The following is a 27,746-nucleotide window of genomic DNA, read 5'->3' as shown; positions in this document are numbered from 1 at the left end:
GCAAATATATTTCAGTGTCTTCATCTAACTTGTAAAAGTACGGTCTGCACCGTACTTAGTCTTAATATAGTTTGGATGCAGTTTTCTTAGTTTTGATGTACAAATAATCGTCTGCACATCATTTAGAAGTACTTCACTTAACACCCTCCACTTTTCAACTTTTCAAAATATACATTTTACACTATAGATTCTCTTGGGATTGCTCAGATTAAATCATAGATTGCTAAGAGCAACTCACTGCATCAAATGAGATACATTTCCTTTACAAGAGGGTTCCCATTAGCATGGCTTCAGCAATAATACCTCAGGCTTACAAAACATTCACCACTGACATATGAAATAGATGTCTCCATACGCTACATAATTTGGATATTTAAAATAAATTTATCCTGCAGCTTTGCAGTTTATGACTTGTGGTCTGTACTTGACTGTACTTCTGCACACTTCAGATCAAGGCCAGTAAACCAGGCTCTGATATGCACCAATGGCAGAGGGTTGGTTTCCTGCGTAGTAATTAATTAATTACACACGCAAAAGATGAAACTGAAATAAGAAGCAGTGCACAGATGTTCACCAGTTTTAAGTACAGGTTCCAAAACTGGTGAAAACAAGACTACAACTGGTACTGCTAACATCATCTTCAAAACTTGCAATGTATTTTGGTGTTTACCTTAAGAAGCTTTGCATGAAGAAGCAACGTGTAGGCAGCTTCTGTGTAGTTATCACATTCTTTGTGCAGGTCACACAGCTTGTACAGATACCTGCAAGTAAGAAAAGCATTGGTTCTTAAAACAGGCTGGTTATTAAATGTCACCAAATAATGAAAAATAGTTGGCTGTGGAGACTATAACAGTTCAACTCTATCTTCAAACAGTTAAATATATCTAGGGTTAATTCTTAAAGTTCATATGTCTGTGGTCAGGAAACTTTCATGACCACTTGCATTTCCACCATGTTTTTATCCCAATGACTTGTGAAGAGTGATGAATCCGGTACAGATTTTGTGCATGAGATCTTGCTCTAAGTGTTCAGCTACAGAGAAAGGTCTTCTTCCTTGACTTAAATATCAGCACATCTCTGAAAGGGGATTATCTTCGTTTGTTTGTTGGCTTGCTTTTCATGGCAATTTAAAAATAAATAAATCTCTTACAAGAGTTTAGTAACAGAAATAGGAGAGAACTTCAGTGGGAGATAGGCAGTGAGAGACAACTTGTCTTTGTACAGACACTGAACAGGGCAGACCCACGACCCACAACTTCATGTGCACGTTCATGGTTACTAATCCTGCCTTTTTGCTAGTTTTTATCTATTTTTCAAATCATTAAAGCAATAATTAAAACCATTTAAAACAACAGGAAGTGAGTTTACTAGAGAAAATTCTTCCCAAAAGATAACATCTGAGAACAAATTCACAAATAACATTTAGATAGCTCAAATAGCGGTGAAAGAGAAACTTCATCATTTTAGCATAACAGTCTAGCCAATTTTAAGCCAAAGTAGAAATAGAGGTCTAGGAACCCTGAGGTTTACAAAAAGCACAACAACATATTACCATTTTCACTTTGTGTGAAAACAGATTTTGAAGGGTTCCCAAAAGCTTCAAATTTAAAATAAGTATTAGTCATCAGATTATTTAATAGCCCATTTTCCCCAACTCACATATTTCCTACCTCACCAGGAAGTAAAATTATTTCTTTGGCCAGTTTTCTTTTGACTTATTTTCCTCGTGTGACAACACGCATTTGTACTTCCCTGTTCACTGTTATAAAACTGAAGGGGTTGGAGGAGGGGTACAAAAAAAACCTCTCAGGATCTCAGAAGGCCAATTTCTAATGCTCACTGTTCTTAGTGATGATGAGCTTTTGAGCTTGAAGTTCAGTAGAGGTGTGCTTTTTCATTACTTCTTCCCTTTCAGCCCCCAGCTGACTGCTAAATAAGAGCTTAATTTTCTCCAATTACGCTACAGTCAATCAAGCAGAATTTGTCAGTGGTCGTGTTTACAAACCTTATGTACATTTCTTCTCTCTCGATCTCCTTGTAGAAATTCTGAAAAACAAAATAATTTCCTTACAAAGTCTTTGATTTCACAGCCAGAAACACATACGGAACATGCTAGGAATTAAAAATTCATAATCGGATAGCATCAACCTCAAAACCGCAAAATGAAATTTGCCTCTAGTGATAGCACACAAGTTATTTAACTTACAAAATCTAATGCTGCGATGTTTCATGATGTAGCATATTAGGACTTATGTCTTATTGGAAAGGTTAAGAATTTGCGAGAGCAGTACCGGTAGAAACTGGCTTCTGGCATTTGCACGTCACACATCATTAACCATTTGCAGCTGAAATTTCATAATATACAAAAACCTAATTTTTAAGAAACAGTTGTTCTACGGATTTAAAATTCCAAACCTTAGCTGAGCAATACATCACCTGCCCTTGAATTCTAATAGTTTCCTTGGAAATAAAAAGGCAGATTAGTGTTATTTATCTGGTTTCATATGCCACGCATTCTCATTGCTCCCTTCAGAAATGTCTGAATGCCTCTGGTCTTGAGATAAACTAGTTAACACTGCAAATATTGTAAATACAGGTTATGATAAATTGGGCAAGATATTAAAGGCTTTCCTGAATCTTATTTAAAGTTTGCCTTCAAAAGTTAAAAAAATAAGGAAACAAAATACAAGGAAATTTATCCTTCACTGAACTACAATGTATTTCAGGGCTGAATTAAACCTGAGTAGTCAGGAAAAAATGCATAAGCCCAATACCAATAGATGCATAAGGCCAATACAAAACCTTCCCCTTCAAAGAGAACCTAAAATATGTGACAGAATACACATCTGTGATAGAATACGCATCACTGAGCTGCAAAAGACTATTTAGGGGACGTATCATATCAGTTGGCATAGCTGCTCACTAGTTTTGAGTTTAACCCACAAGACAAAATGAACCAGGTGAAACTACACTCCCCAGAAAATTATAGTCTGCTTTCTTTATTTGTGTTTGCTATTCATTTTTTTTTTAATTTTTATGTTTATGTAGAATAGACTTCTGAGTTGGGTGATCAATAACGTAAAGCCATTTTGTCCCATTATCCTGACTCTGCTGCCCTTCCAGAGCAGCCTGAGAAGGGGCAAGAAACCCACAGAAAGAGGAGGGGGCTCGGCCAGGAGGTTGGCACTGACCCCACTATGTTTCCCAAGGCTCTCTCTCCCCAGAGAGGGCTCCCTGCTCCTGCCCCACCTTTGGGTGCTCTTCCCATGCTCCCTGTGCTGGCCCACCCCTGTGTGGGAAAGGTGGGGAGCTTTCGGCAGGATCCCTCCTCTGATCTCCTCTGCTATCTTGTCTGCACTCGTGTTTTGCCAGGATTGTCAGAGGCAGGAACAAGCAGCTGAGGGAGCAGATAGGGCTTTTTTTTTTTTTTTTTTTTTTTAATATTTTTTTAATCATCAGCACTGGCTTAAATGTATATCAAAACCTCTGACTTAAACTATATTCAACACAGGCAAACTTAATCCTGTGAAAGCCTGTACATTGTTAAAGGCCCAATTAAGAACTCTTTGAGCCCTCAAGTGGGAATTATGCTGAGTATTGGCTCTGGGTCAGACTCCTGTAAAGGCATAAATTTCACTTCAGGTGCACGGAGAATGATGAAAAGACTGTATTGGCCCTGGAGGGCAAATGGGACTTTAAAATCAACCTGAGGTTTTAAATCACGGCTACTGAAAGTGAGCAAAGTTCTGCCCTTTGATGCTTTCATACATTTCCCCTAGACTTCAGTGGCAGGGCGGTGCGTGGATAACTCACAGTGATTTAACTTGACGACAGTACATCACCCACAAAATTTATCACCTACAAATACCTGAAAAATTCAGGTGACAGAATCACCATCAGGAGACGCTGTTAGAGACACTTAGGGAAAACAACCCCCCAAAGGGGCTACCAGTTCCCCTGGGGCTGGCATGGCAAGAGTTACCAGGAAGGGTCTCAGGAGTTTTATAATGAAGGGAAAGAGAAATAACTTCACCTTCCTTCGGAAATTTGCCTACTTTTATATATATTGTTGTCATGTTTTGGAGCGTGTGGTGCGTGTGATTTTTTTTATTTCCTATCTTGCCTGGTGCGAACTGGCAGGTTTTTCTAACTCCAGCTCTGCTCAGGAGGACACCGTGACTTTTCTGCAGGCAACCAAGGGCACCTGCTAGATCAACAGCTGGTGACAACTCTCCGCATCCCTCCTCTTTTCCCATTTGCTAAACGTTCTGATTTTTTTTGATGTGCACAGAGAGGAAAAACAAACTAAAAATAAAAACCCAATTTCTGATTTGATGCCTCTATATTCTCTCCCATTTTGACGGGCATCATTTCATTTATGGCTTACATGATAGCGAGGCATAAAGGCTGCAGTGAGCAAGCTGAGGACATTTGCAGCGCTCGCAAGTGTTAAAAGCTACAAACTATTTACTCAGATCTTTCCAAACCAGCCTGAATGAAATCTATCAGCCATATCACGTCAGGCGATAAGCACAGTCTGTACCCCACACACTGAAATGAAGTAATTTTTGATAATGTTATGGGGATGAAAGCTATGAATGCTTAACTGCTAAGAGTTTAATGCAAAGCAACAAATCTAACTAGCACTATGTCAGAGGTCTCTAAACTTTATTTTAAGACCATTTTTCCATATGCCCTGATTTTGTGCTAATAAAATCTCATACTCTAATGCTTCCAGCAAAAAGCATGATGGGTCTGCTGCCTTCAACTCTAGCTAAATGGACAAAGGTTTGTATATTCTCAAATTATTTGTATACTCTGGACCAAAGAGAAGGTAATTTCCTATCAGTGAGGGGAAAAAAAAAAAAAGTTTATTCTGCTTTCAATGAAACAATAACTCACAACTTTGTTGAAAACTTCTGAATTCAGAAGTAGAATACAAATGGGTTTGCAAACTGCATATTACTCCAATACTGTGTGTAAAGTGTTTTTCTGTATAATTTTGTTCATATGTAAATTGTAAACATCAACCAATACCCCCAAAGGTCCGGTCCTGAAACATTCCTTCTTAAATTCTTTCTTAAAATCAATTAAGGAAATAATAACCCAAGTTTCCATAAATTCACTTTCATTAAGAGAAAAAAAAAAAAAAAAAAGATGGAATGAAAATCTTAACACATACTCTGATTTAACTGAAATATTTTGTTAAAGGTGTAAAATTAGAAATGCAGTGATCAGTTCAGGCAGGTGACTCCTTGCTTACCAGCACATTGACAGTACAGCTCATGCGGTTCTCTTTGTTCTCGTCGTGCATGATGGTCCTGTAGTCCAACAGCCTCTCCATTAAGCGGACAACAAGTTTCACAAAAGTTTCTCCACTCTTAGCAAGGTATTTGTGTTTTCTGCAGTGCTCTAAGAGGCTGAAAAGCCAATTACATATGCCTTGTTAATCACACACACAAAAAACCTTGACTCAGGTGCAATTTTAAATATCGTGCATCATTAACAGATTTTAATTATTTCTGGGCTACAAAGTTCATTGTAGTCTAATTGCCCTCTCTCCTGACTTCCCCGTGACATAAATCTCACCACTGATCAACACTTACATTTTGTCAAATAACACTTTGTACTGTTCATCTCCTCTGCCTCCTTCCACTTCATGATCCAGTTTCGTGATGATCTCATTTTCAAACTACAATTAAACAAAGCAAGCGTAAATAATCAGATGGCAAATATTTCACTTTATTACTGTAGTCTCAATGGTTCACAGATTGGTTGGGTATCTTGGTGAGATGTTTAGCTACTGTTTTAAAGCTTGATTGACTTTTAAGAGTTTGCAATCTCTGGTATTAGACTATCCACTCTGATCTGCTGCCCTACAAGGGTTTTTTGTTGAAGAAATCATTGGTCATGTTGTTAAATGAAGCTTAAATATTTGCGTTAGGCAAAACTAAATAAGGAGATTAATGACGAGAACTAGGGCAAGGGAAATAAAAAGACAGACACAGAATGTCCCCTGCAATAATGACAACGGCGACAACAGCGATGGAAGCAAAATGCAAACATGTTGAATGCTCTGCTGCAGACGCGAGGTAACACCTACGGCTGCTCAGCCAGCTGGATCCCTCAGCCAAACGAGCTCCCTGGCATCGTTACCATCCCTGCTCAGTGCAGGTATCACTCATTTTGTGGCACAACCCAGTCAACGTGCTAATAGGGCAGAGCAGGAGGGAGTTGTTTCAAGCAGCTTAAGAGTAAACATTTTTATTTGGGAAGTAATGCGAACTTAAGTGGGCATTAGAACATGTTTTAAATGCAACCTGGGTAGCTCATTGTATTTTTAATGGCTACTGAGGCTTTTACTGCTGCTGCTTTGACTAAGGCCAGGCTAGGAATGAACCTGATTAGCAAAGGAAGAGCCATTTTGTGTCCACTGCTAGATCAGGAGCTGATCTAGTCATCTAACTCCTAAATCCACATTAAATAAGCACAGGCATCCACACAGTGATTCACTCATTGTCAAGAGACCCCAGCACAAGAACCAGGGTGAGAAGGGAGGTCCTGCTGCAGGGGAACAGGATCCCACTGCTGACAGAACCGCTGGCTCTGAGTTTTCTCCCTGTCACCGTCACAACAGCACCGAACAGCTCAGAGGAGAAGCGAAGGGCCACCCGCACAAGAACAAAGCGTGCTAACATTTTGTAAATGTCAGGAGATGTTCTTTGCATCCGCAGTTAATATTAACAGCATATAATGTACAGATGGAAGAAGAAGGGCCTGCCAGCACGACACGCCTTCAGCCCCAGGGCGCGTTTCCACCACTCGGGCCCAGCAGCAAAGCCCATGGCCTGCTCCTGCATCTCCACCCAAGCCACTTCTCCATGTCATAGCTCCCCACCTCTAAGTTGTACCCATAACATAACAGCACTTCTTATTCTTTATAAAATATTTCCACAGCCTGGAGTATCTACTTTCCAGTGACAACAGCTCCTCTGTTAGAGCCACCTCACACCGGGGCTCTCTGTGACTGGAGGATGTGCTTTTTTGGTGGAAGTCTGTTGGCAAACTTGGACTTTTCTTTTACCAGGGACACAGCAAGGAGGCAAGAAGCACAGCTTCAAGGACTTGTACAACAGAGGCCACATGCTAGGGATTTACCTCAAATCTGTGCTGAAAAATAAAATCAAGAAGATCCAGCCAGCACAGCAGCCTCTGCAAAGGCCTTGCACCAGGCACCTGAGCAAAGGGAGCAGCACCCCAAAACAACCCAGATGCCAGTGCAGAGGGAGCCCTGGCCTTACCCATGACATGCCAAGCAGGGTGCCAAGTGCCAGGGCCACAGCACCACCCCAGGGGCATCTGGGGACAACAGGGGACAGGGATTTTCCATGGGCTCAGCTGGGGAAGACGAGCTGTTATCTCCGTCCAGCAGTGCAGCTCAGACTGGTTTGGCTATAAAGAGAAGCTGCATTTTTTTTTTTAATTTTTTTTTTTTTAGTCCATGCTGTAAAGTTCTGCTGGCATATTTATTTCAGCAAGGAGTGTGAGATCACATATCCCCTGCCAACAGACTTGTGTCATGATGAAACTCTGACGATAAGGGAGTATTTTTTACCACCTTAATTTATATCACTTTGAGGAGGCGTAGCTACGTCCACCACTGGTCTTGCTGCCAAGACATGCTGCATTTTGGGCTCTGCCCACGCAGTCCTCCCTCTGCCAGCAGAGGTTATCACAACGTCTCTATCAAATATCAAACAGACATTTGCCCTTAGTTCTGTCACAGTCTCTTTGTCCGAAGCCGCTGCTTCGTGCACGTGGCAAGCTAAACGTGAGCAGAACAAGAAAAAGCCTCTGGCAATAGGTGTGATGAGAAGCATCACAGCTACCCCCTCAGCTGGACGTGTCTGCCTGCTCTCCTGGCTGCTCCTGTCCTGCTGAAGCCTGCAGCAGCTGGGAATATACACGCTCCCAGCCAAGGTCAACCCGCATACAAAATGCGGCCACGAGCTGTGGAGATGTTCCTGCTTTGCTAAGAGAAATCTTTTTTAGGCAGAACTATATACACTGGTATAGAGGATTTGTTTGTTTAAATTGCAGCAAAGAACTCCAAAACATGACTCTTTATTAGGCCAACTCAATCTCTGAATATCTTAAGTGGCTCTGCAGTAGCTCAGCTGCTGTTACTATAATGTAAAGCCCACAGTCAGATCCAGGACACTTTTTATTCCCCATTCCAAGACTCCACAATCCTCTCAGCATTCGCTGCAGTAATGTTCACATCTCCTCCTACCTTCACCGGCCACCCCAGTTTTTTTTGTCCTCTGCATCTGAGTTGGGAAATTTATTTTTACATGCCATATGGCAACCTGCCAAAATTGTCTTAAGAACAGAGAAAAAAACAAAAAAAAACAAAAAAAAAACACCTCTCTGTTCTGAGTTGTGTCGATGAGCTATCACGATGAGTAAGTGCAGAAAAGTCCTGCTCACCTACGGCTCTGTGTGGGTTCAGCATTCGGTCTAACAACACGCACAACACAACTGCAAGCCGTCAGGGAACCCCAACCAGAGACTGCATTGTGCATATAGTGATAAAACCAACTAAATACCCAAACAACAGATATTCCATCTTAAAACAATTTGTATTATGATGTTTGATGGTTCTGAAGATGAAAAACCAAAACATCACATTATACCATTTCAAAGATGCTTTTCTGTACTCCAAATGATCCAAAAAATCACAGAAACGCTGTCTGGAAAGAGACCTTGAAGGTCATTCAGTCCAAACTTCCAGGTGATGCAAGAGTATTGCCAACACTAGATCAGGCCAACTGTGACCTTCTTAGCCAAGTACTGAAAATCTCCCCAGATGGATGGCTACACAGCCTCTCTGGGTAACTTCTTCCAGTGCTGCACTAATTTCTTTGTGAAAAAAAATGAATGAAAAGTGAAGTGAAATAAGGTTTTTAACACCACAAATCCATTATTCAAAAAATGACAGGAAAATGAGAAAAGGAAGAATAATGCAATCCACCCCCTCTAAGAGGCAAACCCAAGCTGAAACATGTTCCCGTAGTAAAAGGACGTGTCAAGTAAAACGCTGAGGCAATACGACGATGAAACAGAGAAGTCACCGAATTCATGTTCTCTAATGAGACCAAAAAGAAATTGACTTTCTATACCAATGTGAAAAATGACACTTGCTGCCAGCAAGAAGCCTGTAGGTGATGTATTTTTTAGTAAGAAATTACTCATATGAAGAAGAGCAATTACATTTGCCATACAGGACCACGAGTATTTCCCGATAACAATTTTACTTAAATTTCTGTAAATCTAGACTTTGTTGGGCTATTTCCGTAACGGCTCTCTTGGGTTGAACAGAGCTAGAGCTGTGACATTTCTGGGGTTTTAAGGGAAAGGACTGTTTGCTCTGCGATTACTCTTCATATGTATCAAGGAGGTGATATCACACAGCCCTGACAACTAAACATTATTTAATACAGTTAAAATTCCTTCTCCCTTCTGAAAAATGTTTGTTGACATGGGGTGTGGTCCATGCAACAATTGTCTTCCAGGAAAGGGGAAGGAAAGGGTCGTGGAGTTGCCCAAGCTAATGGCTCTGGGACACTGCAGCTAGCATCTGCTGAAAAATTCTCCAACTTTCCTTCTCTTTTTTTTTTAAAACATATAAATTAACACCAAGCATGCTTGCAGTTATAATAATGGAATTTACCCTCAAGTGAAGAAGTGCCAAATTTTCCGTGTTCATATTACAGCCAGTTACACTTGCTGAGGTTCTTTCTGGAGGCTTAGGGGATATATCTGGCACTAACGATGAGCTAGGTTCATATCTTTCTGTTGACAGTGAAAGCTCAAGGGGTGATGTTATGAAGATAACAGGAAATTATCATCAACTTTTGCTTGCAGCTGATCAAGATCTCAGCTTCTCTTCAGGATGTGTGCTTGAACTTTAGCATGGAGTATATCCACTGCTTCATCTGTCTGCTACAATCTCTCATCTGGAGAAAACGGTGGTTACAAATCAACCTGAGCTATCTGGAGTCCTCAAGTGTCAGCTCAACTAATCACTTTTGGTTTTAGGTTTACCTAAAGCGTTGTTGGGCTACATTTGTAGCACTGAGTGACAATTTAATCAAGCTGTAGATGAGGAGGGCTTTCAATCCTCCAAGCTGCTACAGATTTGTTTAGTTACAGGATAATAATGAATTTGCCATATAAGATTCAAGTGAAAGAAAAACACCACTAGAAATTAGCTCTAAAGCAGAAATAGCACACAGATACTGTAAAACTTCATTCAAAGGCCACTACAGAAGTCTTTGGTAATTCCTAAAAGTTTCAGCTGTTCTGTCTCCTATTTTTCCACAGCACTCTGGTTGGCAAGCGGGTCCAATGGCCTTTTCATATTAAGCCATTTCAGATGTTTCTGGGCATGTTGTAACATTAGGTTTTTTCCTTGCTCTTATGTGAGGAAAGAATACCGGTGTTCTCTAAAAGACCAGAAAGGAAATTAAAAAAAAAATAAATAAAATTAACCTCAGATAGCTAAAAATATTACCCACTGAAATTAATCCTTTGGGGTGATGATTTATTTGAATTTGCATGCTCAGTGGGATTACAAAGGACAATGTGCAGCATCACAGAACCTAACGCAAGTCACTAATTTGCGTTCTGTCCTCAAATCCATAGTGTGGAAAGAGGGAGGCTAACACAGGGCTTAGAATTGGTAAAAAAAACCTACAAGGAAATTACAGGTTGTAAAAGTTGATAGATACCCAGGTAAAGTAACTATTTGTAATTAAGGTGAATTATACCAATTTGAAATTCATTGATAAACAACAAGAAATTACAGAGCAAATAAAAATGCTGGTATGGCTGCCTCAGTGATACTAGGATTTACTGGTAAATGCTGGAAGTGAATTAAAAGGGTTTTACCCCTTCCCATCTCTCCTCGTTTAATTCTCTTCACAGCAGAACATTAGCTAGAGGTACTTTAGTCGCACCCATAGTTTTATTTTTGCAATCACATGCATTATCCATTCATTGACTATGCATTTCTATATGACTTTGCACTATGCATTCATTCGTTATGCAGTTCCCTATCATTTTTCTATCTTTTTGGCCACGGCTCTATTATGCTAAGTGTTGTTGCAATGTGTACAAAACGGGACAAATGTGTTGTTTTGGGGCTCTTTCCTCAGACCATTACTTTTGCACAGCTCCTTACTCTTACAGTGTAAGAACACGTGCTGGAGCCTGCATGCTTCTACCACTGATGCTAACACCACTGGACAACTTTGACAATCCCCCTTAATAATGCTGTTTAGCCTGAAAACTAGACATATGGGACTTCTAATTCCTGCATGCTCACTACTGCGGAGTGGGAGGTACAGCTCATTTTACTTTGAAGGATAAGGGCTGTTGAAGTAATAAGGCTGCTTCCTTATTATTTGATGAGATGTCATAACATTGGGGAAGAAATAGTAGGGTAATGCTTCTTGCTTAACCCCTTACCTTATTCGTTAATAGTTATTTTGGGTTCTTAAAATAAGCTACTTATCCTATTAATTTGTACCAGAACAATTAAATGAAATTGCATTACGATGCAGTGCTACGAGACAGGGAAAAGCCATTGCACATCTCCCTACTGCCAGAGACAGGTGTCTCCCTCTGCCTCCTCCCATGTTCTCCATGGTCTATTTGGTACCAGTTCCTGCACTCACACCTCCCTGTGAACTGGTTCAACTCAAAACAAGCAGAAAACAATTAAATCAGCAATGACAGGGCCAGAAAAGGTAAGTTAAAGTTTTGGGTAGGCAAACTGGCACGTACCTATGAAAGGGAGCTAGAGGAAGCGAGAGATGGAAGGAACAGGACACAAAAGCAGGAGGTTGGGGTTTTTAGTGCTCCAAATTCCACATTTCAGCTGAATAACTGTTTCACAATGAACCTTCTCTCCTGCTGCCACCATGGGATCCATCACTCTCACCTGACCAGGCCTTGAACAATCAAACCAATTCTCTTTCATCGCTTCTGTGGCTCGGACATATTCCCTTTGATCTGGAGGGCTTGCCAGTAAAACAGGCAAAGGGGAAAAAGCGAGCGGAGAAGAAGGCATTTTCTTCTATAGGGAAGCTTCAGTCCCACACAGACTTTAGCATCAGATTCCTGCTTTGAGGTACAGGCTACTTTGAAGCCCATATAAGGCTTCAAAGCACATTAAAAGGAAGAAGACAAAAGTGGGCAACTCCAGCTTTTAATTCAACCAGCCTTTAATTTAGGGGAATTCATCTTCTGCTTCTTCCTAGGGCTATATATGTACTGGAAGAACAAAATCCCCATTCTGTTACTGGTTTTACCAGGCAAACCAACTCACACTGAAATAAAACCAGCCACGGGGAAAGCTGTCTGTTTATAACACAAGGCATCACAGCATAGAAGTTCTGCAAAAAGATTTCATTTCCTCCCCCACACATGATGAGGTTTGCACATCTGCTGGAGAAGTGGAGCCAATTTAAACCCTTATTGATGTGACTAATAAGGTTAGATAATTGGATTTCTGGCAGATTAGTTTAACAGCAGCCAACCATTCAGTTTTGAACTCCTCTTTGAAAGCAAGGCTGGACAATAATAATTAGTAGTTGCAGAGTTGCATACATACAACATAACGCAGTGTGTTACGTTGACCGATTAAGTACGAACACTTACCTAGGTATTGGTACTATTTAAATAAACTATTTTTTATCTATTTCTATCATTTAGAAGACAAACCACTGCAGTTAATAAACAAGTTCTGGTTTGCAAGACAGATGATACAGTCAAAGTTTGGGAACGCCCGGGAATTGCATTTGTTTGGTTCTTCGGACCAGTTCCAGTTCTACCTCAGCCTCCATATGGCACCAGACAGCTTTGATTTACACCAGGCTGTGATGCTCATGGCACCAAACCTTTAGCTCTTCTGCTTGGCTGCAAACTTTCACAGGCTCTGTATCGCCAACTGGATGCTACAGGGGCTCTGTAGAAGGGGGACAGCTCATATGGGGTCTACGCGAGGTGTCCCACACACCTCTGCTGCTGGCATGCAGATGTCTCATGCACGTCAGAAGATGCAGGGCTGCTGCTGAATGGGGCTGACAAGTTACACCTGGCACCAAAAAGACTGAGGTGCCAAACGCCTCCTCTGCCTCACAGATAAGGTCAGCCCCCGCATCCTGGTGCGAAGAAGCAAAAGGGGAACCAACAAGAGCGCACCAGGATTGACTGCAGAAATTGGATGTATACAAGGCTGTGAGAGCTGAAAGACGGCCAAGGAAATTGGCTGTGATCTTCGTTCCCAGAACACCAATCTGAGAGCCCCAGCATGCACACAACTACATTATCTGCAAAATTATAAATGGATAGATTGATTATTCCATTAGATATAACTGTTCACTCCAAACGCACTGAAATAAGGTTTATTACCTCTGTACCTGTCATCTCAATGTTATGCCCGTAAAGAAAGAAGCTACACTGACACGAGAAATATATGCCGAGTATCTACAATCCAAGACATCTCTGACTTCAGCATGAAGCATTTTTCTTCTCAAAAGGCAAAAAGAATTGTGTGAAATATTTAAGATGTTCATTTATTAAAATCAGCCAACTATTCCACACAAAGCTGGTTTTCTTCTGTCAAGAAAATACAGGGCCATAAATTTAGCTATAAAGTTACCCTCGGATTTTTGATGATCCATATAATTGTACAAATAAAAAATGACAAGTAACAGAGAGAGCATCTGACATGAAAGTGTTTAAATGGCATCCCAGTGAGCATTTCAATCTTTACAGTATCATCAGAGTCAAACATAAAAAAGGATGATTACGCAATAATCGGATGGATCCAAAATACAGTTCACCACCTTTCCATACAGCATCCAGCACAAAACAAATCGAAGTAATATAGCTGGTGTCATTTCCCCATGTTTAAGTCTCTCCATGCAGATATTCCTTTATTCTGGCTACAGATTTATTAAGGGTTCGTTATGGATAATAATTCACTAAAAACATATATCATCCAAGAAAGCAAAGGCAAACATGAAGAAAAAAATAAACAACACATGTCAAACTTTACTGCAAATTTCACTAAGTCATATCCTGAACTGACAGACATTTCACTGTATAAAGGAGATACTCTGGCTTATATGATGAAACTACCTGGCCTAGCTAGTCTTATACTCAATCCATAAGGTAAAGTTTCAAGGGAAAGAACATAAAATGGATGATGTCAAGAAACTCTCCTCCACTCTCCTTGTCTCTCAAAAGAGGATGCTATCAGGGTAAGACTGTATGTGCTTATTCAAGGACTTCCTTCAGCATGTTGAAATAAAATAAAATAAAATAAAAAAGCTCCAATAGTACTTTTGATTTTGCAGTGCTGATATAGCATGAAGATAGACTGCCACTGATTGGATAGCCTTTTTCCCTCTTAAAAATCCCCAAAATGATTTAGAGTATCCAAATTGTAAGATAGTACAGATGATAAATTTGTACAGGTTATAGTTTCTTTTGCCACATTATCAGGCTTCTGTTTATGCCCAATTCAGCTCCGAAGCAGACTCCTTTCCTGAGTCACAGTGAAAATTTAAGACATCTGTCTTTGCTCTCCTGATGTATCATAAAGAAAGGTTTCATTTACTTCATGCAAATTTTTCCTTCAGTAAGAATTTAAAACCTTTGGATGAAAATTCTATAGCCACTCAGAGTTATAGAAAACAAGCAATCCATAATTATATTATTCTTTTGGAAAAAAAAAAAGGAAGTAACAAATATCCTTATGTTTCTGCCAAAGAACAGTTGAATCTTTCTTACAAACTTCAAATATTTGTTGCTTACTGCTTACCATCTGGAAGCTCCTGGTAAAATGGAATTCACACTGCATCATATCAAAGAAGATGGGGATTGTGGCTTTTCGAAGCTCTGTTTCAGGGATAAGCGTCATTTCTAAGATGGGTCCCACCATTTCCGGGATGAACTTGATTTTATGCTGACCTGTAAAGAGAAACAAAGCATTTCAGAGCTAATGAACGGCCGCTGACTTAGCGGATGATAATTGTTTTAAAAGCCATATCAATAAATCCTCGTATAGGCAAAATGCAAGACAAGTCTTTTTCAAGATCTGATCCTACTGAAACGTGTTATAATTTATTCCTCAAGAGGGGAAGTATCTGATACGTATAAACCCGAATTAATGAAGAGTTGTTCAGCCAGTAATCAAGCTGGAACTTGCTGCATTTTTCAAAAAGCACCTGTACTAACACACATTAAATTTCAAGATTTTCTTCAAATACATCTTATGGATAGCAGAGGAGGCGGCTAAAAGGCACATCACCTGCATTAACTTATTTAGACTTCTGTATCTTCTGCAGCATACAAAATGTTCTTCACGTCACTCTATCAAAATGTCACCATGAGTACATACTTACATAGCCTCGAGACATGAAACTACATCTTAGCCAAGCCGACAATATGTCTTCTTTCTCCCAGAGTCGATCTGACTGGCTAACTTTATTTCACATTTACCTCCCCAGGAGAAAGCCGCACCTCCCCAACGCTCCCTGCTCTGTGCACAGAACAGAAATTAAACCGTAACAGGAACATGAAGCCTAATAAATATTGGACTAGTTAAGAACATCTAGTTACTGTTCTTATTGTTGGATAAAGTGTAGAAGATGCAGATTACACATACTGCAAATCATCTACTCAGCACCACCAGGGAGAGATGCTCGTGCAGAGCTGTGGGAGGGCACCGAGGAGCTCCAGGCTGAGGACCTGATGGCAGAAGTTTAGAAAACACAAACCCATTCTGCTCACAGCAACAGGCTGAGATCACACCATGACTTGGAAAAGGGCCAGTTAACCCCTCTGGGTCTGCGCCTGCTCTCCTGTGACCTGGGCCAGATGACAACTACCTAAATCAGAGAAGCAGGAGCAGATTTCTTCTCTCTAACATTTCTGAAGTACAGCAAGATATTAGGAAGAACTTCTTTACTCAGAGGGTTGTGAGGCGTTGGAATGGGCTGCCCAGGGAAGTGGTGGAGTCACCATCCCTGGAGGTCTTTAAAAGACATTTAGATGTTGAACTTAGCGATATGGTTTAGGAGAGGACTTGTCAGTGTTAGGTCAGAGGTTGGACTCAATGATCTTGAGGTCTCTTCCAACCTAGACAGTTCTGTGATCCTGTGAAGATTCCTGTATGGAAGATGATAGGAGTCCAACACTTTACAGCATCGTGTTAAGTCTGGAACATTATGGAGCTCATTTCATTTTATAATAAATACAAAAGAACAAAAATTCACACTGATCTGTATACCTTATGGTGCATTGGAACTTCAGCACATGCAATCGGTGAAGTTTCTCACAAACCTGATGCTATAATAGCTGTACACAACGAGAAGCGTGTTTGTGCAGCCACTGCTGCAGCTCAGGCTGGGCTTCTTTTCAGCTGGGCTAATTTAAGGAGCCCTCAGCATCCTCCACGCTAAAGCTCTTGTTTCCCATTGCAGTTTACTGGTGGTATACGACAGAAACACATTTTAATTCATTTATATTCCACTGCACTACACTGGCATGGCAGTAACTGTGAAAGTATTTAATTAGCAGTTTCACTTTTGACCAGAACTAACATAAATCTGAACAAATGTAATCAAGCAAAAATCCTTTACTGACAAAACACGCTGCTGCATTTTTATTTTTTTATTTTTAACAGATATAATTTAAGTTACTTGATTTGGCAAACTTCAGAATCCCATTAGCATTAGCAATCCTATTAGGGCAAATTAATACACAACCAAAATTGCTGCTTCGTATGACGCTGCACCACTGGCTCTAGGTGAGGAATATCAAGTAGGAGGAGTGAAGTTTCCCCTGCCCTCCTTACAAGCATTATTACATTCAGCGTCTCAGGTGACACTTTCCTCGTGTTACGCCTGAAAAGTGTCAGAGTCGATATTTCAGAAAACAAATGATAGTGACAAAAGTTATTCGCCAGACACAAATTCAATGTCATAAGGTTCTCCATGGGCTGCGATGGGTTTTTCATTGCTTCGAGTGCAGGGATCCCCTCAGAAAAGTACCTAACATCTCTGGAAACGTAGATGTGAAAAATGGAGAACATGCACAAGGTTTCTTGCCAACGCACAGGGCCGGGCCTGCAGCAGGCTGCGTGCTCTCAGCCTTTCTGCTGCTCACAGGCCGCTTGTGCATTGGGTGGAACAACCAAGCAGAGCTTGTACATCACCAAGCACTGGGCTTTGCCAAATAAAAAATCTGGGAGGACCTGGGGGGAAATAGAGGTATGTGAGAACTAGAAGAAAGCAGCTGAGGGTTGTGGCACCATTCAGAGGAGCACTGGGCGGTGGGGAACCTCATGAAGTTGTACAAAGGCAAATGCAGGGTCCTGCATGAAGGGCAGAACAACCCCACGCACCAGTATGGGTAGGGGCTGACCTGCTGGAAAGCAGCCCTGTGGAGAGGGACCTGAGGGTCCTGGTGGACAGCAGGTTGACCACGAGCCAGCAGTGTGCCCTCATGGCCAAGAAGGCCAACGGGATCCTGGGCTGCATTGGGAAGAGTGTTGCCAGCAGGTTGAGGGAGGTGATCCTCTCAACCCTGCACAGTACTGGTGTGGCCACACTTGGAGTATTGTGTCCAGGTCTGGGCTCCCAGTACAAGAGGTCATGGAGCTACTGGAGAGAGTCAAGAGGAAGGCTACTAAGATGTTTAGGAGCATCTGTCATATGAGAGGCTGATAGAGATGGGCCTGTGTGGCCTGGAGAAGAGAAGACTGAGCAGGAATCTTATTAATGTGTATAAATATCCGAACTGAGGATTCTCTTCTCTGGAGATATTCGAAACCCACCTGTATGCCAGCCTGTGCAATCTGCTCTGGGCCACCCTGCCTGGCAGAGGGGTCGGACCAGATGACCTCCAGAGGTTCCTTCCAACCTCAACCACTCTGTGATTGTGTGATTATCAGAAAGCACTAAAAGCACAGTGGACTGCGTTAAACCCCTTGCCTGCTACATGAAACCCATCCCTACACCTGAGGGGATGTGGCTGCTCCCCCTGCGATCCCCCTCCAACTGGGTGAAGTGGGAGAGGGTTGGAGAGCCCAACTGGCACCCGTCTTATACCATGGCATGCAGCGGCGATGTGATGGCACACGCACACACATGCAAGGATGATGTTATCCTGTGCAATGCTGTGCCACAACACAAAGCATCAGAGTGACAACCAAAGGCAATGATCCTGCTCTGGTGCCCGAGAGCACGCACTGCAGCTGCCTGTCACACGCAGCACTTGCTGATAAACAACCGAACAATGAATTCTCCTTTTTTTCCCCCAGGAGCGCAGGAACTCCCACGCAGAGATTTAATATGTGACAAGTCTGGGAGAAAACTGAGGCCTCTCTTCTGAAAACCAAATTGTGCATCTGCTTTAAAAACCACATTCAAAACCAGTATTTTTTTGGATATGTAAAAACTCCTCATAGTGACTTCTGCCTTGCCGTGAGATATGCTAGAGACCGCTCACACAACAGCAGCAAACTTGAGTTAAAATCCAGGTGCTTTCTTTATCTGATAACCTGTGTGATTTGCATTTCCCAGCTTCTCCTAATTCACTTTTGGGCCACAAGACCAACAAAAAATTTGCTAGCAACCTCACCTCTGACATGGGCCAGCTCTGAACACGCATAACAAATACAGAGAATGTTATTTGTAATGACTTCTATGTATTTAATGCTCAAAGTTCAGGGCTATTTTTAACCCTAGCCTTCTTTCCAGTGACATTAACATCTCTGTCAAGACACCTTTTCTGACGTCAAGTCCTTGGAGGAAACACTGGGCCAGTGACCAGCTTGCTGCAGGACAGCACCAGCAACAATTTCACTTCATCGTCAGGAATTTTACTCCTCCATCTTCTAGCTGGTTCAGTAAGAGCAATGCTTGCTGATCTGCCTTTCCTCGATCAGCTTTATCATGAGGAAATAAATACATTTATATATATTGCTTCTTCAACGCTTCACTGTTGAAACCACTAACCACTGACAACTGGTATACATACCCTAGCATCAAACACTGTTTTGTATATGCTGAACTGCACCACATAACACTTCTAAGTGCATGCTGTTTGATTCCCTGCATTTACCAAGACAGATACCACAGCTTTCCTTACATTCCTACGGCACTTACTGTCTCACCCAGGGCTAAGGTGCCCCAGTGCTAACAAAACAGTGACTCAAAATAATGTATTATTTTAAACTTGAGGTTGTGATATGGAAGGAAAAAAGCCTACCAAGACTAATATACATTGTTTTTGGTGCACACAGGAAAATAAAAGCAATACAGTGCTTTCAGAAAGCCAACGCAGCAGGGGCTCTGCACACTGGGACTACGGCTCCCCGAAGCCGTCCTCATTGCTTCTGCATCAGAGCACTCACATTTAAAGCCTTCATGATCAAATCTAGCAAGGTATCAGACAGCACAGCTACAACGAGGACATAAGCAGAAAATCTGTCAAGCTGGATCTTTTACACATGGTGCCCTGTTGAAAACAAAAACCTTATTCGCAAATTACAGGTATTTAACGTGTGCGTGCACACCGTTACCTACTGTACTCCACTATATAAGCTCTTTTGCATTAACTGCAGTAGGAAGGCTGGAATATTGCAGCCAACACTGCAGCAGGAATACACAGGCAAGAATAACCTTTTGGAGTTTGCATTTTACTATTTAATTTCAGAAAATAAATTATACTCTTAAATGTGCATCACAGCTACTGGACTGTCTTGTTCCCAACGGGAAAGTTTTAACTCCACAAGTGTTGGATGTTAACCACGGCATTTGTGAACAACAAATGATGAGCTAAAATGAGAATTCGAGGCTCATCCATGCCCTTTAATACATAAATCAAAAGTCAAAGTTATTTGTCTTTATCATATCTTATGCACAATGACAGAGTCATAAAAAATTATATGCTCAAGCATATGCAAGAATTATAGGTTTTCACTTTTGATTTTGTTTCTGAACATATACATTAATAATTTGACTAATGTAGTGAAACTCCTAAGATAAAAGTGTCAAGCACACTACAATCAATTCCCCTGCAGTGGTAAGTCAGTATTATTTCTTAATTGATGCTGTGACATACATGAGATTGGTGAAGAGCCAGAAGTTAAACATGATCAGCATTGACTATCTGTATTATAAAGAAGCGGAGAAAAAGAAAGCTTCTCATTATGAAAAGTACAAAGGCCTTGTTGGATTGGGGTCCTGGCTCCGATTTACCTTTCTCCTGCAGGTTTTGTTGGGAAGAGCAGCAATTTACCACCTCCCTCACCATGTGCAATTTCAGAATTAATGATCCCAGTCTCCTAGGGAATCACGGACATTAGAGCTAGAAGAGGTCACGGAGACATCTACATAGGTAATATCAGCTTATAATGGAGAAACCAAAAATATGTCTAAAACTCTATCAAAAATAAAAAGGCTTTCCTGACAGAAACATTGAAGAAAACTTGCACCCCCCACCCGCTGCCAATAAATTCACAAAATGCTACTGGAAACGATTAGCATCTCCCTGTTAGTGCTGAAAAAATGAACCCAAAAGCTACTAAATAACCTGTCCTAGAGCAGCCAACATCAGCAACGGTAGTAAAAGGCATTACACAGTCTATAGCTCCCAGGTTTAGTAGAATAACCTCATGGAACAATAGCCAGATGTATAGCTATGTACACAAACATCCCTTCTTTCAGTCTGCTAAATGCCAGGAAAAGCACACAAGGTTGAAGAATCCGAAGATGCTAGAGAAATTAGGGAAAATAACAGATGAATACAGGGCTGTAAGCACAGAGCAGTGAAGGATTTGGCTAATAACTGACAAAGGAGCTGCCGGAGTCCTGAGCTGGCTGACCCAGCATCAGTCATGGTCCTGGTATCATTATCTGTCTGTCAAGTCCCATATCAGGTGTGCATTATGCTTTAATCTGGTCTCCAGGCACTTAAGTCACAAAAGATGCTTCTAATAAAAAGTGATTTCGGCTGCTCTTGGAAGGCTTTTTTCATCATTCCAGCAGAATGGATGCAAACTCTGCGATATCAAATAATTATGAGCCCTTGCATTCCCTTCTTCTATATGTGCTGATTTTTTTTTTCAAGTTTCAGCAACAACAGTTCAGCTACAGATATAAGTGAAAGGGCAAACACATTTATTTCTGATAATTTAAGGAACTTTTGATGATACTCAGACACAGCTGAAGTGTCTCCACTGTTAAGCTCAGGAAAATGAAATCTGACAGATGAGTACACTCAGGTCGCAGTAAATACTCAGTTGCTCATGAAATTCAATCCCTGTATAGCTAAATTACACCCACAGAACAGACGCAAAGTTGAGGCAGGCAGCTATGCCTAATTTACCTACCAACTCCAGGGATGTCCAAGTTTCCATTCTTTGCTGATCTCCCTAAGTCATTCTGATAGAGCCAAGCAAGACCAAAAATCAGACTTTAAGCTGAATTTCCAGGCCACTGATATCCCTCGGACACGTTCATTTTGCTCTAGTTCCAGTTACTTTATCTACGTGTGTGTATCTGTGCACACATCCGTACATATTTTTGTGTGTGTGTGTGTGTATTTATAAAGAAAAAAATGAGAGTAAAAGCCATTCAACAGATATCACCACACCCGCTTCTTTTTATTTACTGTGAGGTTGAATGCCATGAAAAAAACCTAAGATATGTAAACATTGACTAGTTATGTATGTTCCCAGACAGCAAAATAAGTGTGCAGAGGAGGCTTTATTTCTTAAATCACCTGCTTCCTAAATGCCTTTTGGAAGCCTAACGTTATTTCAAGAGAAAGCAGGCTTGTTTCATCTGCACCTCGGTTTATACAAACACTGGGTGAAAGCATTAAGCAACAGGCGTTCGTGCTACTTACCCAGATTATACCACATGTCCCTGATTTCAAAACCAATCTGCCTTCTCATATCGCCGTATCTTAAAAAGAGAACAAAAACGTTTATTTATTTATTTTTAAAAAAATCTGACCAACTTTCTCCAAATTCAGATGATATCAATAACTCTACATGCCCTCCCTCCCCAGCTCAGCAATGCACCTATAAATGCTGAACCCTACAGAATTCAAACAGGGTGAAAGGGGAATCCAACTCGTTCAGGACACCCCAAGATGCAGCCACACAGCAGCAGCCTGCATCCTCACCTCCTGTTCCTCGCTCACCTTTGGAAGACCTCAAAATTTAAATGCCTGCACCGAATTTCCACTTTCTAAAGGGACAAAACATTCACCTGTGCAAACCTCTCCTTGCCACATTTTCTGATTACCTAACTGTCCTTTGGGACACGTGGGCGGTTACAGAGATTAATTGCGAGCATTTGCAATTTTCCTACCAGTGATGGCTGGAGGAAGCCTGACAGAGAGCTTCACGGCCTAAGGCCCTATTTTATTTTTACACACACTCTTAGCATCGCGTTGTCCTAGAAAAGAAAACCAGGAGCACCTTGTGACTTCTTGTACGATGACGTGCAGAATTACAAAGAAAATGTTTCTGTGCTGCACACCGAGGGGATTTCTGTCCTGCGGGGCCAGAGCAAAACAAGAGGGTCCAGGCACTTCCCATGCCAATGTGGAATTGGAGGCTGCTTCTTCCCCTTGCTGCTCAACCCACCTCCCACCCTGCAGGGACGCTGGTGCCACCAGCACCCCGCCACCCACGTGTCTTAATGCTCTGCTCCCTCACCACGTTAATGAAAGGAAAGCTTAATGAATGGGAAACGCCTTATTGACTTCACTAATGACTGGATCAGGACCATCAACCTTCCTATGATTTTATGAAACGAGCTCCAAACTGTTTGCTATCCAGAATATTTGTATGTTGAAGGCCATTAATTAAGTAACAGGATGAGCAAAACAGCAGTATCTGGCAACTTGTGGGATTTCTGGGAACGATAGTGAGGTGCCCTGTCATTAGTAAGGATTAAAAACATTTCTCCGTATCACTAAAAGTCTGTTATTATCTAACATTGAAATGCAATGTTTAGCAAAACCTACAAATTACAATAATTAGATTTTAATTATTAAATATTTAACATATTGAAATATATACTTAAAAAGGAGGGTGAGTGTGATATTGAGTTATTATTTATATCTCTTTGGCACAGAATTAATAGTGGTTTCACAGAGCAATAAAAGTTAGCGCTTCCAAACCATACATTTATTGCATCCGAAGAATTTACTGTCTTGGTTTTTGTCACCAGAACATGATTAAATTGAAAATAATAACTTATGAAAACATTATAAATAGAGATTTACAATTTAGCAAACTTCATTAAGTAACCACTTCAAATGACTTAATCTATTTACTTAAATCAGCAGTGAGTAATGTCTGTTTATTTCTTGAAATCCTTCAATGAGATATGCGGCCCCATTTAATATAAAAATCACTCAGAGAAAATTTCCATCCAGGGATCCATCTCATCCTCACAAAGAGGAACAGCAGCCCACGTACAGATTTCAGAGGCATTTCCAGTCCAGCCACAGCCCCGTTGGTTTTTGCCCAGATCAGGAGTCTGGCTGGGAATCAAATGCCCATGGAGGTGCACACCAACGTCAGGCAGAGAGACAGGGGTGGGAAAGAGAGGCAGGACCACGAGCAGCCATGGTTTTGATCCCTCTGCTTTCCAACTGATTGTAATTGGAGCACTCTGAGGTTTGTAGGTCTCCTTTAGACACTTAATTATAAAGAAGAGTTTGTATCACTGATCCCATTTCCAGCAACAGCACTGTTCATAACTTGTAACTCTAATGAAATGAGATTTACCTGGCTGTACAAAAGCATTTTGATTTCCCTTTGCAGAACTGTAACTACAATGTTATTTATGATATTTATATCACAAGTGCAAAACCCTGAGCTCTGTTTGACATCGCTTTTCCACTGAACTTGTAAATATTCCTGTTTCATCAAGGAAGCCCCATGAGTCATATGTATGTGTGCTGGATCACACGGTGCTGAAAAATTCTGTTTTAACACCCAGCGAAAGCACAGCTTCCAAAGAAAGCACCTCAAAACTCCTGATGGAGTGGACGAGTTCAAAGGGCAAAACTTTGCTGCTGGGGAGAAAAAAAAAAACAACGCAGGCACAGCCCTGAATTTTCTGGTCAAAGACTGCAACCCACACAGGGCTGCCAGTTAAAGCACAAAACCTTTTAAATCACATTTCACTGCAGCAGTGATAAACTCTTCCCATTCTCACTGCAGTATCTCTTATCATAATAACACACAGAAAGGCTTCCATTTAGAAAGTGAAGTAATACAAAATACACCCTCTCTCTCCACACAGATCCATAATATATATCACACGTATAAGCAGGCTGAGCTGGGCTTGCTCGGGGATTCACAGCTTTGAAACTGTCCATTTTTGTGCATTAACTGTGGTAACCTGATTAAACCTGGAAACAAACTGCTTTTGCAGGCATTCGTTACAAACACTAATGGCACAGAAACAGAATCCATGCATGTGGTCTGAAAACATTTTCCTGGCTCTTTTCTGTGCTCGCTGCTTAGTTAATGACAGGGTCCTCAGCACTGGAAGCCCAATGACATGTAGGAGAAATGCATACATCGAAATATTCATGCTCGGGTCTTTTCTCTTTTGACAGGTTTCATTTGCTGGGGGATTCTGAATAGAAATCAGATAGTTCAAGCTCCCTGGTCAGAGGTAGGCAATGTAATCCCTTTTAACCACGCAAGCATACAAGGCTGCAGTTACACAAACCCATTCTTCAGGGACATCACGGGGAAACTGTCTGTAGTTACGAAAATTCACTCTAAAAGGCCGTCAGGGATTAAGCAATAAAGAGTGCACATAAAATGAGATTAGAATAATCACAAAGCTAAAGTGATTTAAAAATGCGGTTTTATAATATGTTAATACTTCTGAAAAGTCTTGACTTTATGAATATCCTGCAGTATAAAACACTGTCTTCATCAGTAATGAATCATGTAATTTAGATCTTGATTCAAGGGTAGAAACACATGCAATACTTGATTCATGTTTTTAAAACCAACCTTTCATTATACCGTGATTGCATCTCAATTTGAATGGATTTAGCTAAGAAATTAAACTAAAATTATGTTAATAGACCTCAAGTTCTTGTCCATGATTTAGATGACGAATAGGACTTACTTGTTAAGTATTTTTGCTCTCTTAGCACTTGAAAAATTCTCCAGTTGTAAAGACTCTTGCGTGAGAAAAGCAACAGCTAGGTGGAAGTAGTTGTTCCAAAGCTGAAAGGCCCCAGAATGACAAGAACAGATATCATTAATTCTTTGAAACGCTTTTTTTTCTATCTACAAAACATCCTAGAAGAATCTAAGTTATTCACATACGGATTTATAGGTGAAAATAACACAGCCATTGTTTCTTCGTATATTCTCGGTACATCTTCTCATTGCGTTTATGTTTCCAGGAAACATTCCCCATCTAGAAATCCCAAACGATTATGTGCTGATGATTCAAGTAAAATCAAATATGAGCACACAAATCTAGGTGGTGGTGGGAGAAAAAAAAAAGGACCCAGACTCAGGCTGCACGTTTGACTCGATAACTCTACTAAAGCAACTGCTTTAGAAAGGGGAGGACACCCCCTTTTGCTGTTCCTGAAGAAAAAAAGGAGTTTTCTGTGGTGCTCTCAGTAAGACTTGGTACTCTTGTAGGATGAGACCCACTTGACAAAAGGATCAGGAATACGTGCTGAGCCTGAAATGCCTTAACTGGGCTTCCAGGGTTCACGGTGACATACACACATACAACAGAAGTATACGTTTGGGACAAAAACTTCTTCCGATATTAAGACAACTCCCCGAGACATTGTTTGGTGTTTCTTTTCTTACCTGTAACTCAAAGTTGGCTTGATCAAGAAATTTTTTGTTTAGCATATCTGCATACTGATTAATTGCTCGCAGGAAGACTCTGAAAGATCAAGAGAAAATTACATAATTACACACTCTTCAGTAGCACCTTTGTACGTTTGGCATCCCAATTAGACAAAAATCTGAGTCTGTCTGGAAAGTGAAATTTGTAGCTGTTACTTGAAAAGCAGTGTGATCTCACCACTGGTAAGCATACGGAATTATATGCAGATGTTCTCAAAATTAATCAAGCAAATTAGCATATGCAGAGTAAAGAAACAAGGAATGTTTGGGATAAAATCACTTGTCTTTAAAATATCTCATGATAATCAGAAGATCATTAAAAATTCAGTTTATTAGAAAAAAGTCTATTAGTTTCTTTAAAGCTGCAGTATCTTAACGTTGTAGCTAACCTGGGGCTGAAATTGGCTGGACTTTAACTTGCAGGTGAAGCAAAACGTGTTTTTAAACAAATACGAGGCAGACACTGTTTTACTTATTGAACAAAAACATATAAAAATGCTCTTGAAGGACAGCCTTCAAAATATTGTTCAATGTTCTACTTCTCAAACGCTAATTTACTCCCTAGTACAGTTTATTGCTTCCCTGAAAAGGTTGCTTGTTAAATTGCAATAGAAGCTGACTTGACAAGCTTTAAAAATAAAACCAAATGCTATAGCATAAGTAGGTCACTACATATTCATGGTGCTGAAAAGGAAACATATTATTCTCTGGTATCCTCATCTCCATTCTCAAAATAAACATTAGATTCCTCCTGAAGACTCTAAATTTATGGTATGAAACTGCCAGCTAATGCCAAACGAGCTCGTCTTTTGAGCAAACTGTCTGTGGTACAGATTGATGCCTCCTGAAAGTACCAGTAACGATAAAGACCACTCATAAAATGTACAACTTTTTTTTTATTATTATTTTTTTCCCCCAATAGCAATCTTTAAGAAGAGATTTGCACTACTGGATGCAAATAACAGTTAATCTTTCTACGGGTTGATGAAAAAAAAAAATCAGGATTTTTTAAAACAAACCAGTAGAAGCAGTTAAATCTTTTATTGAATTTAAGATACCTACTGATCTTTCCTGGAAATAATAATTAAAAAAAAAAAAAAGACCATTAAGCTAAATGTTTATTAGCCCAAGCAAAGTAAAACCTCTAGATAACACCCAGACAGCAGCATGGTATGAGAGATTATTCATGTGTACCAAGTAAATTACATAAAGCACAACTTCTGCCACCACTGGGATGTGTCTCTGCTATAAAGCTGGATTTACCCCCACAGTACTGCCACTGGAGGAGAAGGAAAGTATCCAAAAATGAAAAGAAAAACTAAGTAGATAAAGGAAAGCACAAAAAATGTGAAAGATTGGAGAATATGTAAAATAGAATAGCATATATAAAAGAAAAAAGCCCACACGTGTAGGTACATTTATCTATAAATACCCATATGAAAAAATCCCTCTCTTTATACACTTTACATACGTTTCACAATATCACTTTTTATACCTAAAGATCTCATTTACATCCTCACACTTGTGCCCGGCACACGCAGAGCTGCATTTGAGGAACAGCAACTCCGTGCATTATTCACCAGTAACTTTGTCAGGGGATATATTTGGAAACTTCATTAAGGGATTTTATAAATGCGATGACTTCAGCACACACAAGAACCCACTGCAGACGGCTTTTAGATCTATGATTCAATTACTGAGCCGTAGCGTATACCAAGATGGAATCTGAAGCTATCCG

General features: G+C 40.6%; 1 protein-coding gene across 2 annotated transcripts in view; it reads right to left on the bottom strand.

Moving 5' to 3' along the window:
* Positions 1–27,746, bottom strand: part of DOCK1 (dedicator of cytokinesis 1) — a 257,844-nt gene that overhangs the window by 56,224 nt on the left and 173,874 nt on the right. For both annotated transcript variants that reach the window (XM_032190845.1, XM_032190846.1), the window contains exons 30-37: positions 25,967–26,045; positions 25,260–25,360; positions 21,994–22,052; positions 14,897–15,045; positions 5,607–5,692; positions 5,264–5,420; positions 2,006–2,046; positions 671–761 (exon numbers count right to left, since the gene is read on the bottom strand). In XM_032190845.1, coding sequence (XP_032046736.1) covers positions 671–761; positions 2,006–2,046; positions 5,264–5,420; positions 5,607–5,692; positions 14,897–15,045; positions 21,994–22,052; positions 25,260–25,360; positions 25,967–26,045 — 763 coding nt within the window. The remainder of the gene's footprint in view (positions 1–670; positions 762–2,005; positions 2,047–5,263; positions 5,421–5,606; positions 5,693–14,896; positions 15,046–21,993; positions 22,053–25,259; positions 25,361–25,966; positions 26,046–27,746) is intronic.

This window comes from Aythya fuligula, chromosome 7, assembly GCF_009819795.1.
Source record: "Aythya fuligula isolate bAytFul2 chromosome 7, bAytFul2.pri, whole genome shotgun sequence".
Classification (NCBI taxonomy): Eukaryota; Metazoa; Chordata; class Aves; order Anseriformes; family Anatidae; genus Aythya; species Aythya fuligula.
Note: the sequence above shows the minus strand (reverse complement) of the source record. Positions and strands in the feature narration are given on the sequence as shown.